The 21,765-nt window shown below is 40.3% G+C and overlaps 1 protein-coding gene and 1 long non-coding RNA gene across 2 annotated transcripts; both read right to left on the bottom strand.

Moving 5' to 3' along the window:
* Positions 1-9,813: 9,813 nt before the first annotated feature.
* LOC110893528 lies at positions 9,814-10,647 on the bottom strand. The gene has a single exon (XM_022140634.1). It carries the CDS (start codon positions 10,645-10,647, stop codon positions 9,814-9,816), a length of 834 nt encoding a protein of 277 aa, XP_021996326.1.
* Positions 10,648-11,202: 555 nt separating this feature from the next.
* LOC110895921 lies at positions 11,203-19,786 on the bottom strand. Its single transcript, XR_004860988.1, has 4 exons — positions 19,433-19,786; positions 16,564-18,305; positions 13,375-13,498; positions 11,203-12,244 (listed from the first exon to the last, which is right to left on the bottom strand). It is a non-coding gene; the product is annotated as an uncharacterized LOC110895921 (long non-coding RNA).
* Positions 19,787-21,765: the final 1,979 nt, after the last annotated feature.

The following is a 21,765-nucleotide window of genomic DNA, read 5'->3' as shown; positions in this document are numbered from 1 at the left end:
TAATAATAAATATCTTTCATGTAAATTAAAAAAAATAGATATGTATAAAGTTGTTAATTTTAAATAATATAAACCTTACTCGTTTTTAATTTTGGATTCAACTAACATGTATCGAGTAAACTTTTCAACTGTGTATTTAATTTTTTAGAACGAAATTGTGCATATAATTAGTTTTATATTTATATGTATTTTATATCTCAGTGATCAATATAATAAATAAAGAAACTGTATAAGTTCTAAAATAGTAAAATGTAAATGAACAAAAAAAAATACTGGTGTAACTAGTAGATTTTATGTTAGATAAGAAATTTAATAAAAAGATTAAAATAAAAAAATAAACAGATTTTATGTTAATTAAGAGATATAATAAAAAGATGAAAATAAAAAAATAAATAGATTTTGTAAAATTGATTTAAACTTAAATAAAATTAGGTGTTAGTACGCAAAGGTGTTACATTGATAAAATTTAAAAAAAAAATAGAAGGGTATTTTTGTCATTATATGGTGTTAGTACCCAAAGGTGTTACAAAATTTATACAATAAAACATAAAACTGCTAAAAAAGTTAGTACGTAAAGGAGAAATTAGCTATAAACCATAGGGTCCATCTGTATACTTGAGAATTAATCACGATCTCATCTCGTGCTTCCACCTTTGACCGGGTGTGACAACAACTCTAAAATTATAGGAGTAAACTTTATATTAGAATGATAAATGTAAAAGGACACAAAAGAAAAGGCATTAAATAAAGAATCATATTTTAGTTAGTTAAAAATTAAATAAAATATAAAAAGTAATTGTTTGAAGAAAAATAAATTAAAAACATATTACGTTTATTGAAAAAAAAATTAAAAGAAAAAATTATGATAGATTAGTTAATAATAAAGAAATAAAAAAACACTTATTTTAACAAACATTTTTCAAATCATTTATTTTGATAAATATTTTTTCTACTTTTAACAATTTAAGAAAAAGTCATTACAAAACACTCATTTTAACAAATATTTTACAAATTACTCATTTTAGTAAATATTTTTCCCACCATTACACTTTTAGAAAAAAAAATCATTGTTGTTAAAAATAGGGCTGATGAAACACAGGATAACACCAAGGTTATACTGCAGGGTTGTTTCTCCAGTGGGTTCAATCTCCTTTCCTACTCGCTGAAATGACTTAGTTCCTGCAAAACAGCAACACCGTCAGTCTCGTTAAAAGGGGAATATGGGGGTTTCCCTCTTAACCAGGCTCCGGCATGAGAATAAGTACTGTTCTGAGGGAGAATAAACAGTGTGTGTTGAGTGTGTGAATAAGGAGAGCAAGATGATTTAACCTGAATGATGAAGGGTCCTATTTATAGCCGGAGGGTGAAGGAGGGAGGAGCAGCTGTGCCAGCTGTGGTTGCGCGCCAGCTGTCCGACCAAGGGGAATATCCTTTTGGTCTCCTCTACCATAGCCGGTGTGGTGGTACACGTGGCGCGCTTACATTTGTCCATGCTGGAAACCTCGTACTGGTGTTGTCAGCTCTGCCCCCTGATTTGCCGCAGGCCTATGTGGCGCTCTGCGGCTGGTGACACGTGTTTGTCCTTCTTGTCGGATAGAGCATCTTTGGTGCCACCTTGACGTTTTCCAGAAGCTTCTAGAAGCTTATGGATTACTTTGTTGATGTAGGCGCCATGTATGATCGAAAAGGAGGTGTGGTCCCTGCCATGTAGGCAGTGAATTGGGACCATACCTCTTCAAGTCCCCCCAGACCAGTGTGCCTTCTAGTTGAGTTGATCATCTAGGAGGGATTCTGGACTTATAAAGTTTGTGGTTTTTGTGGCGCGTGAGTTTGGGTAACTTATAAAAGTTGAGCCAAATGGACGCATGGCCCATGGGTTTGGGTAACTTTTAAAAGTTGAGCCAAATGGACGCATAGCGCATGGGTTTTGGCACTTTAAAAAAGTGAGCCAAATGGACGCATGGCGCATGGGTTCTGGCAACTTATAAAAGTTGAGCCAAATGGACGCATGGCGCATGGGTTTTGGCACTTTAAAAAAGTGAACCAAATGGACGCATGGCGCATGGGTTCTGGCAACTTATAAAAGTTGAGCCAAATGGATGCATGGATCATGGGTTTTGGCAACTTACAAAAAGTTGAGCCAAATGGACGCATGGCGCATGGGTTTTGGCACTTTAAAAAAGTGAGCCAAATGGACGCATGGCGCATGGGTTTTGGCACTTTAATAAAAAGTGAGCCAAATGGACGCATGGCGCATTGCGCATGGCACTTATAAAAGTTGGGCCAAATGGACGCATGGCGCATGGGTTTTGGCAACTTACAAAAAGTTGAGCCAAATGGAGCATGGCGCATGGGTTTTGGCACTTTAAAAAAGTGAGCCAAATGGACGCATGGCGCATGGGTTTTGGCACTTTAATAAAAAGTGAGCCAAATGGACGCATGGCGCATTGTGCATGGCACTTATTGTTTCCTTCTAATGGAAGTTTTGTTGTCTTGGGGGAGATGTTGATGTGACTGCCTAATGTCCCTGTCTTATCGGAGATGAACAGACGCCTTTTCAGTTCCCGTCAGTTACTTTCTGTCACGTCATCAGGCCCTGTTACCCATGCTCCCGAAAAAAGAGGTGGCATCTTCTCTCTCTTCTGACGTGTCTCTCCCCCGTTGATTGCTTTTCCTGGACTCTGACGGCCCACTACCCATCGCATTAAATGCGATGGGTATAAATAGGAGGCAGTTTCCTCTTTCTTCTTCACTTTTCAATTTTTCCAAGTTTGGTTCTCTCTATTTCTTTCATCTTTTCTTCCTTCTTTGTTTGAGTACTTTCGTTTAACCTTTTATCATCTTCCTTATGTCTGGTGCAAATCCTTCTCAGAGGAAAAGGAAACATAAAGGGAAAGCTCCTCCTGGCCCTGACCAGGCAGTTATTGGGTGGAAAGAAGAAGAGTTCCACAACCTTGTGCAAGGGATGGGTTTTCGCCCTGAGTGGGGAGCCCAATATCCAACTGCTGGTTCCACCGCCGTGGATGCACCTCCTGGTTACTTGACTCTATACGCTGCATTCTTCCGGGAGGGTAACTTTAGGCTTCCGATTACCAAGTTTACTGCCTCTGTCTTGAGGAACTATGGGCTCCATATTTCTCAAATCAACGCGATTGGGCTTCCGCGTATTACTCATTTTGAGTTCGTTTGTAGATCTTACCATATTGAACCGACGTTTGAGATGTTCAACGTCTTTTACAGTGTCACCTATGCCAATGGCTTTTATTCTTTCAATGCTCGGATGGGTGTTTCTCTGGTTTGTTCTGTTCCCTTGAAGAGCTTGCACGATTGGAAGCAGAAATTCTTCTACATTCGTCGCGGTGTGATTCCCGTGGATATGCATTACCGGTCGGTGAGTGAAGGGATCCCGAAGGTGGACGTTTTGGTGGGTTTTGCTGAAGAAGGTTGGTACAAGAAACTAACAGAGAAGGCAACTGCCATTTCTCAGTTGGAGGAGATGGCTTTAGTCGGTACCGGAATGAGTTTGTAGTGGGCACCGAAGAATCCCTTGGGTGTTCCGGTTTATGGCTACCAAGGCAAATGTATGTGATTTTCTTGAAGTATTTTTGAATTATCTTGTTTTTGTGCGTTTTTCCTTATTCTCTTGTTTTTTGCAGTTGGATATAGTCTAATAAATGTTCTGGACCCGAAGGCTGCGGGTACCATGGTTGAGGCAATCCAAGAAGATGGGAAACCGACTTGGTTAAACCAAATTCGAGGCCGTTTTTTTGCACCCAACTGATGAGAGTTTTACTAGATATGCTAATGTTGCCTTAGGTGAAAATGTTGAAGATGGCCCTACTGATCCTATTCGAGAGGAAGTTGTTATTCTCTCGAGTGGAAGTTCCGATAGATCTTTTGAAGGTCTAATTTCGCATTGCGCGCGTGCAGGTACCGCGCAGGCCACTGGCAACGAGCCTATTCATGAGGTTGCTGGTGAAGATGCGGAGATTCCTGTTGCTCCTTCTGCTCAGGTGGAGACAAGGAAGAAGACGAAAGCTGATAAGCCTGAGAAAGGGGAGAAGAGGGTTGAGAACAAAACAACTGGTACTTTTCGTGAACGACCCTCTACTCTTCCTTTTCTAGATTATGTGGTCGTATCTGATACGTTGTCTGGTTTTGGAGCTGGAGAGAAACCACGCGGGTCTGATCCGGATGACCGTGCCACCTTGACGGAGCATATGAGGAAGAAAGCCCTTGAAGATAAAAAAACGTAAACTTGACGAGCAGGCCGTTGCTCTTCTTGCTTCGAAAAAAGCTAAACTCCATAAGGAAGCTCCTCCTGCTCCTTCTGAGTCTGAGATTGATATAGGTATTTTTAGTGGAGGTCGCGGGAATCTTTTGGAGAAGATATTTGCTGCCTCTACCCCTACTGGTACTGGTTTTTGTAGTTGTATACTTCTTGCATGTTTCTTTGAGTTATATTTGATTGTTGTGGTTGCTCCATGACAGGAGTTAAGACTGGCAAGGGGCCTCATGGAGTGGATGTTTCACAAATCACTCCTCCGCAGTCTTCTCCGTCAAGGACGATTAGCTTGACTCCTCCTCGTGATGATGCTGGGGGGAAGAAGAAAGAAGATGAAGTGGTTGCGGAGAATGTAGGTGAGGGTGGTGGTGATGTTGCAGGTGTTGCTGGTGCCGGTGGTAGCACAGGTGGTGTTGGTGATAGAGGTAAGGGTGTGGAGACCGAGGTGGAATCCAGTGAGGCCACCCCGCACCAGACTATCTATACCAAGCGCCCCCCAGGTGGTGATGGTGCTACTTCTGGTGTTGTTCGTAGCCCGCAGTTTGAGCATGTTCATGCTGATTCCTGGGATACTCACAATCCTGCTTGTGATGACCTGCCTCACGCTCCTCGGTGGAATCTGACTCAAGGTTCCCGGATGAATGATTTGGGTAATTATCATGATTTCTTCTCTTTGTCTCTCCCTCCTACAGAAAGAATGTTCCAAAAAAGGCGCAATCGCTTCGAGTTGTTGGACGATTATGTTCGTGCTGGAGTAAATTTCTTCGCCACTTCTCAAGAGATTGTGCGCGAATGGCGATTGATGGGGGAAGATACGGCTGAGTTTGAGGATGCGAAGAGGGCATTAGGTGAGGAGAGAGAAAAATTCAATGCTGAAAAGAAAGGTTTGCAATGGAGGCTTGCTGATACTAAGCAGAAGCTTGAGGAACAGAAACAAGTTAACGTTCAAAAGCAGAAAGACTGGGAAACGGCTTGTGAACGTACTAATGCTGAGATGCAATCTCAGCATGATGCGATTGTTCGGTTGTCTGGTGAGAAGAAAGAGCTTGCTGATGAAGCGCATTAGGCGCGTGCTGCGTTTGAGAAGCGAGAGAAAGAATACGTTGCTCGCATCGACAAGCTGGAGCTCCTTGTTAAGCAAAAAGTTTCCGAGTGTGAAGCTATTGGAAAGCTTCTCGAGGAAAAGACTTCTGAATGTGCAGCTTCTGATGGTCTTGTTGAGGAGGTATCTGCTGATTGCAGATGGTTGCTTTCGCGCGCGGTGCCTTTGGTAACTTCCTTCGCTCATTTTTGTTTCATTTTTGGTATGTTTTCGCGATTCCTCTTATGTTGTTGTTTGCTTGCTTGCAGCTTGCTGACCGTATTGTGAATTCTCCTGAGCTTGCCACGTATATGTTTAAATTAGGTCAGGCGGGATACAATAGTGGTCGGAAGTACGGCTACTCTGAGGGTAAAGCTGCGGCTATTAATAAGGAGAAGGACCACCACTTTGAGCTTTACGCGGAGGATTGTGATGGCAGGTATGCTGCAAAACGCAAAGAGTTTTCCTCCTTGGAATTTGCCGTTGTTAAAGATGCTGAGAAGCTAGCTAGGAAAGTTGATGGTGTTGCCTTGTTGAAAAAGGCTCTTGGGGATGAAGCAGGCGCGGCGGGAGGCGCGGGTACTAGCCATCCTAAATGAAGGATTCCGGCCTGTGTGCTGCGTATGGCCTTAAACGGCCTTGTAATTTTTGATGATCTGTGAACAATTTTATTTTTACTTTGTTTGTTATGTTTGTGAACAACTAATCACTTGATCTTTGGTATGTTAATATTTGCTTATGTTTTAACGCGACTTTTGTTATGCGAATTTTGTTATCGTCATAATATGTGCATGTGGAATTACTTTGATTAGGTGTCACGAATGAATAATGGCGCTGACAGGTTATGTTGTGTTAGCTACAACGTTTATGCTGTCGTGTTTGCGCGCGAGTTGGTTCGTGACTACGAAGTGATTGAGTTGCAGGTTATTGTGTGGGCTCAGCTTTGTTCAGCTTTGGGAGCATTACAATGTTTATTTACCTTGCTATCGATGTTTTCGTGTTTGTGTGGGCACGAAGTTTTGTTTTGGCGTTTTGTAGGCTTTGGTTGTGTTTCTGACCCGGCTGTGCACTTGGTTGTGACGAGCCTGGGAGGTCTACAACGTTTCCTATGGTCGAGCCATTGATGTTTTCGTGTACGCCCAAAGTAATATATGCAGTTGTGACAAGAAATTTTCATGAAAATAGAGATAGCCAAACACTTTTTGTATTACGATAAATGTGTTGGCAATTCGCCCAAAGTTACATGACTGTTTTACATATAACACTTTCTTAGCTGTTGAGCGTTCCAAGTTCGTGGAACCTCTTTGTTGTCAATGGTGCGCAGCTTGTAGGCACCCTTTCCGAGCACTGCGTCTATAACGTATGGGCCTTCCCATTTGGGAGCCAGTTTTCCAGGTTTCTCGGCGTTTGAAGCCCCGTTGTCTCTTAGGACGTACTCCCCTGGGTTGAAGGTGCAAACTCGGACTTTTGAGTTATAATATTTCTCCAGCTTCGTTTTGTATTTCTCTTCATTGATTGCCGCCATCTCTCTCCTTTCCTCTAAGAGGTCCAGGTCGATCCTCCTTTCTTCTTCGTTGTCGATTAAGTTCATGGAGAGCATTCCTGGAGATGGCAATCCTATTTCTGCTGGTATTACTGCTTCAGACCCGTAAACTAAACTGAACGGTGTCTCACCGTTGCTTGTTTTTGGCATTGTTCTGTGGGCCCACAGTATGCTGGGCAGCTCGTCGACCCAGCCCCTTCTTTTTTCGCCTAACCTTGCCTTGATGCCGTCGACAATGCATTTGTTAACCGCTTCTACTTGACCATTCCCTTGCGGGTGCGCAACCGAAGAGAAGGTGTGTTCGATGTGCAATTCTTTGAACCATCGTTCGAGGTCGTCTGCGGCGAAGTTCGTTCCATTGTCAGTGATGATTCTGAGCGGCAGGCCGAAATGGCATATGATTTGTTCCCATATGGATCTCTTGACGATGTTTGACGTGGTTGATGCAAGTGCCTTCGCCTCTACCCATTTGGTAAAATAGTCGACGGCGACTATTATGAACTTGACCGCTCCTGGGGCTTCTGGGAAAGGGCCGACCATGTCTATGCCCCACTGCTGGAAGGGCCAAGCGGTTGTGACTGGTACCAATTCATTTTTGGGGCGCATCGTCTTGGGCGCATGTCTTTTGCATCCACTGCATTTCCTCAGCTCTTTTACCGCGTCTAAATGCATTACGGGCCAGTAGTACCCGGCGTTCATCACCTTTGCTACCACCATTCTTGGCCCGGCATGTATACTACGGATTCCTTCATGCACCTCTCTAATCAAATAGTTTGCATCTTCGGCGTCGGCGCATCTCAACAATGGACCAAGGTATGACTTTCGGTATAAAATTCCATCGGCCATCTGATAGTGCTCGGCTTTGTACTGGATCTTTCGCGCCCCAGCTTTGTTTTCGGGGAGTATCCCGGATTGAAGGTACATGATTATCGGAGTCATCCAAGACGTTGTCCCCGTCTGGATGACGCTTATTTCTCTGAGTGGGACAGATGGGTTGCTCAAAACTTCTATGCGCACGTCCTTTGCCAGGTGTTGAAAACTTGTAGATGCGAGTTTACTCAGTGTGTCTGCTGGTTTGTTCTCGCTCCTGTTTATGTGGTGCACCTTGTAGGAATAGAAGGTTTGTAGCAACGTTTTTGCTTGGCCCAGATAGAGCGCCATTACATCTCCTTTGCCTTTGTACTGACCGTTGATTTGCCCGGCTACTAACATGGAATCCACGTGCACTTCGATATGTTTGACTCCCATTTTGATTGCTAATCTTAAGCCCACAAGAAAAGCTTCATATTCGGCTTCATTGTTCGTACTCTTGAAGTCTAGACGTATCGCGTACGTGAACTCATGCTTGTCGGGGCTTACCAGCCGAAGCCATGCTCCTACGCCGTCTTCGTTAGACGCGCCATCTGTGTATAACAACCACGGTTCTTCTACTTGTTGCTTTTCGGCCTTTTCCATTGCTTTACACTCCCGATCCTTATCGTCAGGTACCTCTGTCAAGAAATCTGCTAACACTTGGCCCTTGATGGCTGGTCTTGGTCTAAAAACCACGTTGTGGCCGCCCAGTTCTATTGCCCATTTAGCTAGCCTGCCTGAGATTTCTGGTCTTGCGAGGATGTTTCCGATGTTGTAGTTTGTTAGCACATGTATTACATGGTTGGCGAAATACCTTCGCAGCCGTCTTGATGCATGGATCAGTGCGAGGACTAGTTTCTCCATGATGGCGTACCGAGTTTCTGGGTCGGTTAAGATTCGTGACACATAGTAAACTGGTGTTTGGATACCTTGACGATCAACGAGTAATACTGCCCCAACTGCCTTATCAGAAGCTGATAAATATAGTACCAAGGGTTCTCCTTTGATTGGTGCGATTAATGTCGGCAGTTTGATGAGGCAATCTTTTATCTCGCGGAACGCGCTCTCTGCTTCCAGAGTCCACTGAAACTGGCTTTTCTTCATACAGTTGCGCAATATTTTGATGAACGGAAAGGACTTTGCGGCGTGATTAGCTAGGAAACGATTGAGCGCTGCTAACCGTCCTGCTAATTTTTGCATCTCTTTGATGTTTGATGGAGAAGTCATTCTTTTGATTGCTTGAACTTTTTCTGGATTTACTTTGAAGCCATCTTTTGTGACAATGAAACCCAAGAATTTCCCTTCTTCCATGCCAAATGAGCATTTTGCTGGATTCAGATTAATGCTTACGCTGCGCAGCGTGTTGAAAGTCTTTTGGATGTTCACCAGCATCATGCTTTCTTCCTTGCTCATAATTACTAAATCGTCCATATACACTTCGATGTACTTGCCGATGGCATCGCTGAACGTTTCGTTCATCAACCTCTGATAGGTCGCGCCTGCATTATTTAGGCCGAAAGGCATCTTGGTGTAACAGTATAGCCCTGTCGGTGTGCGGAATGCGGTTTTGTCCTCATCTTGAACGGCCATTTGGACCTGGTGGTACCCCTTGTAGCAGTCAAGGAAGCACTTCCACCTGAATGTTGCTAGCGAGTCGATCTTTTCGTCTATATCTGGTAAGGCGTAACAGTCACGTGGACATGCCTTGTTTACATCTTTGTAATCTACGCATATTCTCCAGCTACCGTTTGGTTTCTTCACCATCACTGGGCTTGCCACCCATGTCTGGTATCTGACTTCTCTAATGATGCCGGCATTCAACAGCTCCATTACCTGCTCTTTCATGGCATCGTGTTTTATATCGCCCAAGTGGCGCTTGGCGTGTACTACTGGCTTCGCTTCTTCTGAGACATTTAACCGGTGTTCTGCTATGTGCCGTGGAACACCCACCATATCGGCTAGTGTCCAGGCAAACACGTCCATATTTTCGTGCAACAACTTCTTAAGTGCCGCGCGTGTTAAATCGGACATCGCAGGTCCTAAGGTAACTGTCTACTCTGGGTGTGCACTGTTTAGTACCCATTTTTCTGCTTCTGCACGCGGTGTTGGTTTACTTGCCTTTGCAGGTCTGACCGCATCCGTTGCTAAGGCCTCTTTGCTTGCGTATATTAATGCTATGCCTATTTCTGTTGGGAATCCAACAGCTGAGTGTGGCGCAGAGCATATCATACTGAAGTCTCCTTGGGATTCCCTTCCTAAGAGGATGTCATGTCTTGAACGTGCAGGCAGCACCATAAATGTGACCTCCTCTGTTCTTGAGTTTCTTCCGTCTGAGAGTAGCACCGGGAATGATATTTGGCCGAGAGGGAAAACGGCTTCGTTGCAGAAACCAGTTAGTGGATAATCAACTGGTTCCAAGCGCGCTTTATCTTCTTGGTCAAACTGGTTGAAACATTGTTCGTATATGATATCTGCGGTGCTCCCTGGGTCGATAAAAATGTAATCCGTCCTGTAGTGACCAATTACTCCGGAAATGACGATGGGTCTTTTTTCTCTCGGGCCACCTCTTACGATTGGGAAAATAACTTGCCTCTCGCGCCATGAGTCGTCTTGCGCGTGCTTGTTGTAGTTTTTCCTTGGCCTACGTGGGCCTCCCTGAACCATGTGGGTTTCTAACTTTCGAAGTTTTTTGTTATCTGGCCCCTCTTCTCTTCTTTGAATTTGGTGGTAGTAGCGCTTTCCGCCCTTAACCAAATGAGTGAGCTTTCCATCTCTCAAAGCTCTTTCTATCTCTTGTTTCAGACTGAAGCATTCGTCCGTTAGGTGACCTGTGTCTTTGTGAAATTCACAGAAGAGATTGGGGTCTTGACCCCTCTTGTTGCGCATTTGGAGGGGTAGTTTGAACTGGTGATTTTCAGTGGCCAAAACCTCGGAGGGAGTCTTTGTTAGTGGTGTCCACTATTTCTCCCTGTTTTCTCTTTTTACTCCTTTCCGGTGGGCTATCTGATTGATTGTGTGGCGCGCATCTTCCCTTGCCGGGCTTCTCTCTCTGTGACCGGACGCCTTCCATGATTGGCTTCTGCCCTTTTTGTTGTTCCGGTCCCTGTGGGTATATCCGCGATGACGGTGATCATCACCGGCAGCTGTTTGTCAGTTTGCGCAATGGTTTTTGCTGCTTCAATGAAGGTTTCTGTAACCCCCGAGTTACTAATTAACAATTTGTATGTATTCGCCAACAATTAGATGTGTAGTTAAGCCTACACATACTATAAAAATACGAATTTATTAAAACTTTTACAATTCATAAGTTATTCTACATAACGTGGATGAATTCGTTGTTAAAAAAATTGCAATGTGTTAGAGTGCGAAAGCATGTATCTATATCGTGTTCGGTCCTTCGTCGAGCTTGATCGTCTTCCAGCATCCAAAATGTACCTACATTTCATAAACACGAAATGCTTTAGTCTTACGGGTTTAAAAACGTGTCCAAACGAGTCCGGGAAACCATTGATTCCAAAAACAAAAAGTTGAAAATAACCTCCACCGTAACTTACGGTGGCACCGTAAGTTACGGTGGCCTCTGTAATAAAATTTTCCTACCGTACAACAGTAGGCAACCACCGTAAATAATTCAGCTCCACCGTAACTTACGGTGGCACCGTAAGTTACGATGGCCCCTACATTCAGCCTCTCCATTTTGCCGTAATTGACACGAAATCTTTCGTATCTTTAAATTCGCTTGTCCGTTTGACCTACCATTTCTTCCTACATGTTTGTAATTTGATTCTCCATCATATAGAGTTAAAGTCCGACATCCGACTTAATAATTTTTTTTTTTTGACTTTTATGCATTCGGCTTATTACCTTTTTACAAGATTTTGACCCGTCTATGCTTAAATGCATATTTTGACCCGTTAGAGAAAATTTAATCATTTAAGTTTAAATCCCACTCTCTACTTTAACATGTCATTTTTCTACATTAAGGTATTCACATATCTTCACCAAATTTATGCGTACCTGGCGCGGCACCCGTTTTAATACCTTGCCTTAATAATTTGCTGATTCATAGCCACGTAAATTCCATAAGCCGTTTTACCCTGTGAGCATTAGACTTGACATGCACTTGTTAGTGGTTATTCGTCAAATGGTGTTAACATTACCATTTGACCTGTTTTGTCTAAACGGCCAACATTTTGCACTTATATTTGAATGGTATTTATTTACCATTTCATTATTTAACCCATTTCGCCCCTTTTTGTCATTAAACATGGTTTTTATCCTTTTATTCTTCCCGACCCGTATCATTTCGTGTCGGAACCCATATTTCGGATATAACCTTGGTCGTGTCTATAATCTATAAAGTAAATACGTATAAAAAAAGTGTAAGCTTTACTTACCTCGCGTCCGCGCAAACATCCTTCGCATCCATCATTCGTTTGACCCGTTCCTTTCCAAGCTCCCACCTAGCTTGTTTAGAGTCAAACTATATCATAACATCCATAAGATGGTTAGATTGGTCATTCTATACAATGGCCATCACCCTATGGTCTCTTTTTTTTTTACACACTTATCAATCAAAACATGTCATATATTCAACAACTTGTTTTATACCAATATTCTTTTCATTCATTAACCGTTTGACCCGCTAGTGAAGTTACTTATACAAACTAGTTAGTAAGTGATTTTAAACACTTTAAGCACGTCACATAAAGTGTTATTTGTTCCTAACAGTCAATACCTCATGCCTAAAGCAAGTATGTACAATCCTATGCCTTTTTCTTGGTTAATAAGAACATTACTAAAGTGCAGCGATTTTGTATTCAGCTGCTGTAATTGACAATTTTGACCCATTTAAAAGCTGAATTAGATCAACATGTTCAAAAATGGATCGTAGAACTCTAAAATAGCTTTCTAGGCATATATGGTACGTCTTCTAACGATGTTCCTATGATTTTATATGATTTTTACAAAATCAGCTCTGAAGTAAAAAAATGTTTCCAATCAGCTTGCTGTCAAAACAGTTCAGCCGACTTCGGACACTGTTTCGACCCGTTTAACATCAGAATTTAACAAACATGTTCAAACATAAAACGTAGTATGTTTCAATAGCTTTCTGAGCATATAAGGCTCAACCTCACAGGTCGTTCCAATGATTTTATATGATTTTTTTAAAACTGCAGCCCAATAATTTTTAATCCCAATCAGTTTTGTTATATTTTCTTGTTCAAGCATTTCATCAAGCACCTTGTGTGCAACACGAAACATCAGATTTCTCCAGCCCATTTAAGTATTATTCTAAACCCTTAAATTCTAGCATAAGTAACAAGTACTAACATCAAACTTCAAATCCAACTTCAGGGAGTTCTACTAACACAATTTAACCATTATGATTCTAGGGTTCATCATGTTTCTACAAAACTCATTTAGCACATAATCGGGTGATCATGAATTCACAATTATCAACATCAATTCAACAAGTAAATGACTAGGGTTTACTCCTAGACATCAAATCATTCATAATTTCATCATATAACAAACATGCAACCATCAAATTTCAGATTTCTAAGTTTTACCTAGAAATCCAACTAGAGATTTTTCATAAAATTTACATACCTTGTGACTCCTTTTTCAGTGGGGATCACTAATACGTGCTCGGATTTCGATTTGGACCAGATTAGAGCCTTCAATTGACTGATTTAGTGAGAGTTAGGGTTTGTGTGAAGCTCCTGCTCGTTCCCTGCGTTTTTAATCGGCCAAACACACCTAAGTGTGTGTTTGGTGGTGTTTATTTTGTTTTAATCTTTCAAGTTTCCCATTTTTAACGGTTTTGGTCCCTCGGGTTTTCTTTTGATCAAATAAAGCTATGCCTCACCATTAGTCACTTAATCACAAGCCACTAACTAGGTTAATTACTCCTAGTTATTTTAGCGGGTTCGGGAAATTATAACCTGTGATGTTTTTAAGTCCCGTTAATTTGGCCTTTTTATATACTTTGTTTTCTCAAAGTATTTATCCCCCTTTTTAATTAATATTAGGTTTATTTATTTGATTCCTAATATTTACCGGGTTAATTTTTACCACTAACGGCATTTTACCCGTCTTTACTATTAACGTGGTTTGATTACCAAACCCATTTTTGGGATGTTACAAGTCTACCCCCCTTAAAGAGGTTTCGTCCTCGAAACCTTTTCTTACATAATTTATCGAGTTTAACTCCATGCATTTGCTTTCGAATATCAATTGAGCATTGCTCATATTTTGACCGATTGTTAGTATTACCAGAAAAATTATTGTACTATCTTTTTGGTTACAAAACATCTATGTACCTCATACGACATAATGTAACTTGAAATAACGTAATTTCGTTATTCCTACTAGTTTAGTCAACTTAGCGATATCCATCGCTTTTATATATTATCGAACTCTTTGTGAATTCGTTACTTTGACCCGTTTAAAGGTCTTTAGTGAAACATTTCACTTTTAGCAACAAATTCTTTTGTTTTCAAATTTATTTATTCGGTTCAGCTATACCGAACCCACCGTTTTCGAGCAAACCAAATTTCTTGACTTGAATTGTTGACCTTAACTAGTCTCACTAACTAGACTTATTAGTCTAGTTACTTTTTACAGCTCGCTTGGTTATAATGTGATTCTACTTCACATTGCATCTCTTGACCGTGATCATGTCACATCATGTTTAATTTATATTAACCTTTCATTTTTGAAAATATCACTTTTCGAATATATTGTCTTGCGCCTATCAGTGTCAGGACTTGAATCTTTCATGCTTAATATTTAAAGTCCTATCAGAATTTATGTTTGTAAAAACGTTATTTCTTACTAAACCGAAGTTTTAGTTTTAGGATCTTCTCTTTAACTTTTGTCAATTACCCATACCAGGATATTGACAACCCATAATTTATTGTTTTCCGTTCTTAGTTTTATACGGGGAATCGTAACAAGTTCCCTTACCTCTCACTATCGACCCGTAGGTTCCTTCACTTAACCTCGTAGGCTATTTTCCTTAGGCTTTCACCTCTTTGAGGCGAGGCCCTTATGATCCTTTTGCTTCAATTTATGACCCGTGTGTCAATTTGGCCCCGTAGACCCTTGCTCTAATTAATATCCCGTAGGTTATGATGATCCCGTAGATCATCTTTTATTCTAGTCTTTATTCAATTGTCTATTTATATATATATACATATATATAGCTTTAAAGCATCCTTTGTTATGTTTGGAATCATTAAATTTTACTTTTGAACTTTAGTTGACCTTGATCGTAGTCTAAGGTTTCATTTGTTTACTTTCGGACTATCCTTCCGACTTTACGACTTCTAGCGTCATTTACATGTCGGTTTGTCTTACGCTTACCATTACACGGTTCACACTTATACTCCTTTACAACCCATTACTCGGGTCCTTCTATCTTATTGTTTTTAGCTTTCCGGTTTCACCGGTTTACGTTTTCCTATTATATTAAGCGTTATTCCTTAATTGACTCGTTTGACTCATTTTGGGTGAATTTTCATCGCTTAAGAATGTCAAACTTCATTCTTTATTTGACCCGTCCAACTTTGAAATGGTCGAACGTAATTACCAAAATTTATGTTTGCGAAAATTCTTGTCATCTTTTAGTCATGACTCATTTTCCGAGTCTTTTGACTTTCTATTTCGCGTTCCTGTTTCTCAGTCTACGCATGCGTTTAAACCCTTACCCACCAACCGGGTGTTTTACTGAAGTCGTTATTATTGCAACCCTTACGGTATGCATTATGACTTCGTTTCGCGTTTATATTCCTACTTTGTTCTCAAATTTGGTGTTTTACAAAATCGGCCCATTAAGAGTCATATTTGCATTCTTCGGGTTCGAGTGTAAGTACACCCCCTCCCAATACTTGTCTAAATCATTTTACATGCTTGCGTTTTCCGGGTTCGAGTGTAAGTACACTCCCTCCCAATTCTTGTCTAAATCATTTTACATGCTTGCGTTTTCCGGGTTCGAGTGTAAGTACACTCCCTCCCAATTCTTGTCTAAATCATTTTACATGCTTGCGTTTTACATGCTTGCGTTTTCCGGGTTCGAGTGTAAGTACGCTCCCTCCCAATTCTTGTCTAGATCATTTTACATGCTTCTTTGTCCCTTCACTCGGGCTCATTATCCTAATGTAATACGCTTCCGTCACTCGGTTGTGCGTTTACATTATTATCAAATATTTTACTTATCTGATTCATTTGGGTACTTTTTAATTTGTCTCACTCACCCCGTCCCTACTACATCGGATGTAAGTATGTCCATCATAAAAAGTTCAGACATCATGTGTTCACTACTTACTTGGCCAGAGTAAGCGATCAACACATGACACACATGACCTTTTCATAATTTCCGCACTACACCCCATGTAAGTGACGCCTCTAATCTTTCTATATTCTTGACTTTCATTGGCAACCATTTATTCAGTTACTATTTAACAGTTATTAGATTTACATGTTTCATTCATGAACATATACAATGTTTTTCCTTTTTATCAAACTAATATATAATCACATTTGTTAATGTGATTGCTACTTTTCTCAATAGCATTAAATTGAGAGTTTTCCACTTGGATAATTACCCCAATCCAAGTTTCCATATGAACAAATTTTGTTATTCATTTGTTATTCATCATCATGAATAACACATTTTCTATTAAATTTCTCTTGGAAATCAGGTTTTCCAAGTTCTATCATATTTGTATGCAACCGTCATTACTTACGTGTTTGTTGCATATTACTACTTGTGCAATTAAATTTAAAAGTGTGCACCTGATAATGCTTGCCCTTAACGGGCTTTCCATGCCTTTAACTTTGTTCGCGATCGTCACGTGATTTAGGTCCTTGATGAGCATGCTCTGCTTGTCATACCTCGGACCGTTCCACAGTCATATCCACAATTCGTTTGACTCTCGTCGTCTTCAAACGCGAGTGTCCTTCAATTAAAACATTCACGAAAGTTAGTAACGTCAACTTCAATAATCGCCCGTATTATAATACAAGGCTTTTTTCTACTATACGCGTCAACGCGCGTATTTTCGTCAACTATATCAATCATTTTAATTGGGGTAACGTGTACCACACGATAGCCCTATGTGATGTTTACAACACTTTAGCATACTAAACTATTAACATACACGTACTTACCGGATTTGCGATCAAGCCTTGAACCGAACACACTTTACTTTTTAACCATGAGCTCTGATTACCAACTTGTAACACCCGAGTTACTAATTAACAATTTGTATGTATTCGCCAACAATTAGATGTGTAGTTAAGCCTACACATACTATAAAAATACGAATTTATTAAAACTTTTACAATTCATAAGTTATTCTACATAACGTGGATGAATTCGTTGTTAAAAAAATTGCAATGTGTTAGAGTGCGAAAGCATGTATCTATATCGTGTTCGGTCCTTCGTCGAGCTTGATCGTCTTCCAGCATCCAAAATGTACCTACATTTCATAAACACGAAATGCTTTAGTCTTACGGGTTTAAAAACGTGTCCAAACGAGTCCGGGAAACCATTGATTCCAAAAACAAAAAGTTGAAAATAACCTCCACCGTAACTTACGATGGCACCGTAAGTTACGGTGGCCTCTGTAATAAAATTTTCCTACCGTACAACAGTAGGCAACCACCGTAAATAATTCAGCTCCACCGTAACTTACGGTGGCACCGTAAGTTACGGTGGCCCCTGCATTCAGCCTCTCCATTTTGCCGTAATTGACACGAAATCTTTCGTATCTTTAAATTCGCTTGTCCGTTTGACCTACCATTTCTTCCTACATGTTTGTAATTTGATTCTCCATCATATAGAGTTAAAGTCCGACATCCGACTTAATAATTTTTTTTTGACTTTTATGCATTCGGCTTATTACCTTTTTACAAGATTTTGACCCGTCTATGCTTAAATGCATATTTTGACCCGTTAGAGAAAATTTAATCATTTAAGTTTAAATCCCACTCTCTACTTTAACATGTCATTTTTCTACATTAAGGTATTCACATATCTTCACCAAATTTACGCGTACCTGGCGCGGGTCAAAGTATTGACCCGTTTTAATACCTTGCCTTAATAATTTGCTGATTCATAGCCACGTAAATTCCATAAGCCGTTTTACCCTGTGAGCATTAGACTTGACATGCACTTGTTAGTCGTTATTCGTCAAATGGTGTTAACATTACCATTTGACCTGTTTAGTCTAAACGACCAACATTTTGCACTTATATTTGAATGGTATTTATTTACCATTTCATTATTTAACCCATTTCGCCCCTTTTTGTCATTAAACATGGTTTTTATCCTTTTATTCTTCCCGACCCGTATCATTTCGTGTCGGAACCCATATTTCGGATATAACCTTGGTCGTGTCTATAATCTATAAAGTAAATACGTATAAAAAAAGTGTAAGCTTTACTTACCTTGCGTCCGAGCAAACATCCTTCGCATCCATCATTCGTTTGACCCGTTCCTTTCCAAGCTCCCACCTAGCTTGTTTAGAGTCAAACTATATCATAACATCCATAAGATGGTTAGATTGGTCATTCTATACAATGGCCATCACCCTATGGTCTCTTTTTTTTTACACACTTATCAATCAAAACATGTCATATATTCAACAACTTGTTTTATACCAATATTCTTTTCATTCATTAACCGTTTGACCCGTTAGTGAAGTTACTTATACAAACTAGTTAGTAAGTGATTTTAAACACTTTAAGCACATCACATAAAGTGTTATTTGTTCCTAACAGTCAATACCTCATGCCTAAAGCAAGTATGTACAATCCTATGCCTTTTTCTTGGTTAATAAGAACATTACTAAAGTGCAGCGATTTTGTATTCAGCTGCTGTAATTGACCATTTTGACCCATTTAAAAGCTGAATTAGATCAACATGTTCAAAAATGGATCGTAGAACTCTAAAATAGCTTTCTAGGCATATATGGTACGTCTTCTAACGATGTTCCTATGATTTTATATGATTTTTACAAAATCAGCTCTGAAGTAAAAAAAATGCTTCCAATCAGCTTGCTGTCAAAACAGTTCAGCCGACTTCGGACACTGTTTTGACCCGTTTAACATCAGAATTTAACAAACATGTTCAAACATAAAACGTAGTATGTTTCAATAGCTTTCTGAGCATATAAGGCTCAACCTCACAGGTCGTTCCAATGATTTTATATGATTTTTTTAAAACTGCAGCCCAATAATTTTTAATCCCAATCAGTTTTGTTATATTTTCTTGTTCAAGCATTTCATCAAGCACCTTGTGTGCAACACGAAACATCAGATTTCTCCAGCCCATTTAAGTGTTCTAAACCCTTAAATTCTAGCATAAGTAACAAGTACTAACATCAAACTTCAAATCCAACTTCAGGGAGTTCTACTAACACAATTTAACCATTATGATTCTAGGGTTCATCATGTTTCTACAAAACTCATTTAGCACATAATCGGGTGATCATGAATTCACAATTATCAACATCAATTCAACAAGTAAATGACTAGGGTTTACTCCTAGACATCAAATCATTCATAATTTCATCATATAACAAACATGCAACCATCAAATTTCAGATTTCTAAGTTTTACCTAGAAATCCAACTAGAGATTTTTCATAAAATTTACATACCTTGTGACTCCTTTTTCAGTGGGGATCACTAATACGTGCTCGGATTTCGATTTGGACCAGATTAGAACCTTCAATTGACTGATTTAGTGAGAGTTAGGGTTTGTGTGAAGCTCATGCTTGATCCCTGCGTTTTTAATCGGCCAAACACACCTAAGTGTGTGTTTGGTGGTGTTTATTTTGTTTTAATCTTTCAAGTTTCCCATTTTTAACGGTTTTGGTCCCTCGGGTTTTCTTTTGATCAAATAAAGCTATGCCTCACCATTAGTCACTTAATCACAAGCCACTAACTAGGTTAATTACTCCTAGTTATTTTAACGGGTTCGGGAAATTATAACATGTTATGTTTTTAAGTCCCGTTAATTTGGCCTTTTTATATACTTTGTTTTCTCAAAGTATTTATCCCCCTTTTTAATTAATATTAGGTTTATTTATTTGAGTCCTAATATTTACCGGGTTAATTTTTACCACTAACGGCATTTTACCCGTCTTTACTATTAACGTGGTTTGATTACCAAACCCGTTTTTGGGATGTTACAAGTCTACCCCCCTTAAAGAGGTTTCGTCCTCAAAACCTTTTCTTACATAATTTATCGAGTTTAACTCCATGCATTTGCTTTCGAATATCAATTGAGCATTGCTCATATTTTGACCGATTGTTAGTATTACCAGAAAAATTATTGTACTATCTTTTTGGTTACAAAACATCTATGTACCTCATACGACATAATGTAACTTGAAATAACGTAATTTCGTTATTCCTACTAGTTTAGTCAACTTAGCGATATCCATCGCTTTTATATATTATCGAACTCTTTGTGAATCCGTTACTTTGACCCGTTTAAAGGTCTTTAGTGAAATATTTCACTTTTAGCAACAAATTCTTTTGTTTTCAAATTTATTTATTCGGTTCAGCTATACCGAACCCACCGTTTTCGAGTAAACCAAATTTCTTGACTTGAATTGTTGACCTTAACTAGTCTCACTAACTAGACTTATTAGTCTAGTTACTTTTTATCGCTCGCTTGGTTATAATGTGATTCTACTTCACATTGCATCTCTTGACCGTGATCATGTCACATCATGTTTTCTCAAAGTATTTATCCCCCTTTTTAATTAATAATAGGTTTATTTATTTGAGTCCTAATATTTACCGGGTTAATTTTTACCACTAACGGCATTTTACCCGTCTTTACTATTAACGTGGTTTGATTACCAAACCCGTTTTTGGGATGTTACAGTTTCCCAATCTTTGGGTCCTCCGTCTCTTCCTTTCACGCGCTTGATTAGATCGTCGCATTTGACTGCCCTCATGAAATATGCGCGCATCATCTTTTCACCCACGTCTCCGATTTCTAGACATTCTTTATTATATCTTGTGATGAAATCTTCCACGCTTTCGTGGTCTCGGCGCCATATATTCAGACAATCAGCCGGGTCTCTGGTATGTCTTCGCTGTTGAGAGAAGTGTGCGAGGAACTTCTTTCGGAAGTCGACCCATGATTTAATTTTTCCTGCTGGCAAGCTGTCAAACCAGACGCGCGCCGACGAATGTTTGTGCAAAGAGATGACACCAAGTTGGCAGGTTCCATCCACCTGTTGCTCTTGTGCCATTAAAAACTTGAAGGTGATCATCTGGGTCTGTTAAGCCGTTGTATTTGCCCATGTTGTGTGGCAACATTGTCTTATCTATAGCAGCTGTAGCAATTTCCCTGATGAACTTTGAATTTTCAGCCATGTCGTCTGGACGATAGCTCAAAGTGTAATCATGCTCTGCTTTTGGGTTGTACCCTACGCGCTTAGCTGGTTTGTACGACTCGTGTTCTGGGTGTAGTCTGCTAAACACCGTACTTTCCCCTTTATACGTTGGGTTTTCCTCTTCGTCTTCCCATTCAGTGTTCATGTTGCGCGCGCCTATACGGCTTTGAATCGGCCTTCTTTGTAAGTTGGAGTTTTGAACATAATTGCTTTCTGTTTCGCCATAAGTGTCGCGCGTATCGTGCGCGCTTGGTTTTCTGACGTGTGGCACAGGTCCTTTATCCGGGCGTAAGTTCCACGCGTTGATCTGCTGAGTCGTGTGCGTACTCAGAGACCGTTGTGGTGGGGTAACGAATGCCGACTGGTTAGCTTGTGCTTGGAGCAAAGCTTGTTGCGCGCTAAGTTGTGTATAAACAAGGTTTATAGATGCTATCTGCTCGGCGTACCAGGAAGCCAGAGTTTTTCCTTCGGGTAGCCCTAAAAGTGCAGAGAAATTCAGCTGTGCTTGTTCCGATGGAGCTGAGGGGCCAGCTCCATGGCTTGATGTCTGCACTGGTGGAGGTGTTTGTTGGACCATT

Source organism: Helianthus annuus, chromosome 6 (genome assembly GCF_002127325.2).
Source record: "Helianthus annuus cultivar XRQ/B chromosome 6, HanXRQr2.0-SUNRISE, whole genome shotgun sequence".
NCBI lineage: Eukaryota > Viridiplantae > Streptophyta > Magnoliopsida > Asterales > Asteraceae > Helianthus > Helianthus annuus.
Note: the sequence above shows the minus strand (reverse complement) of the source record. Positions and strands in the feature narration are given on the sequence as shown.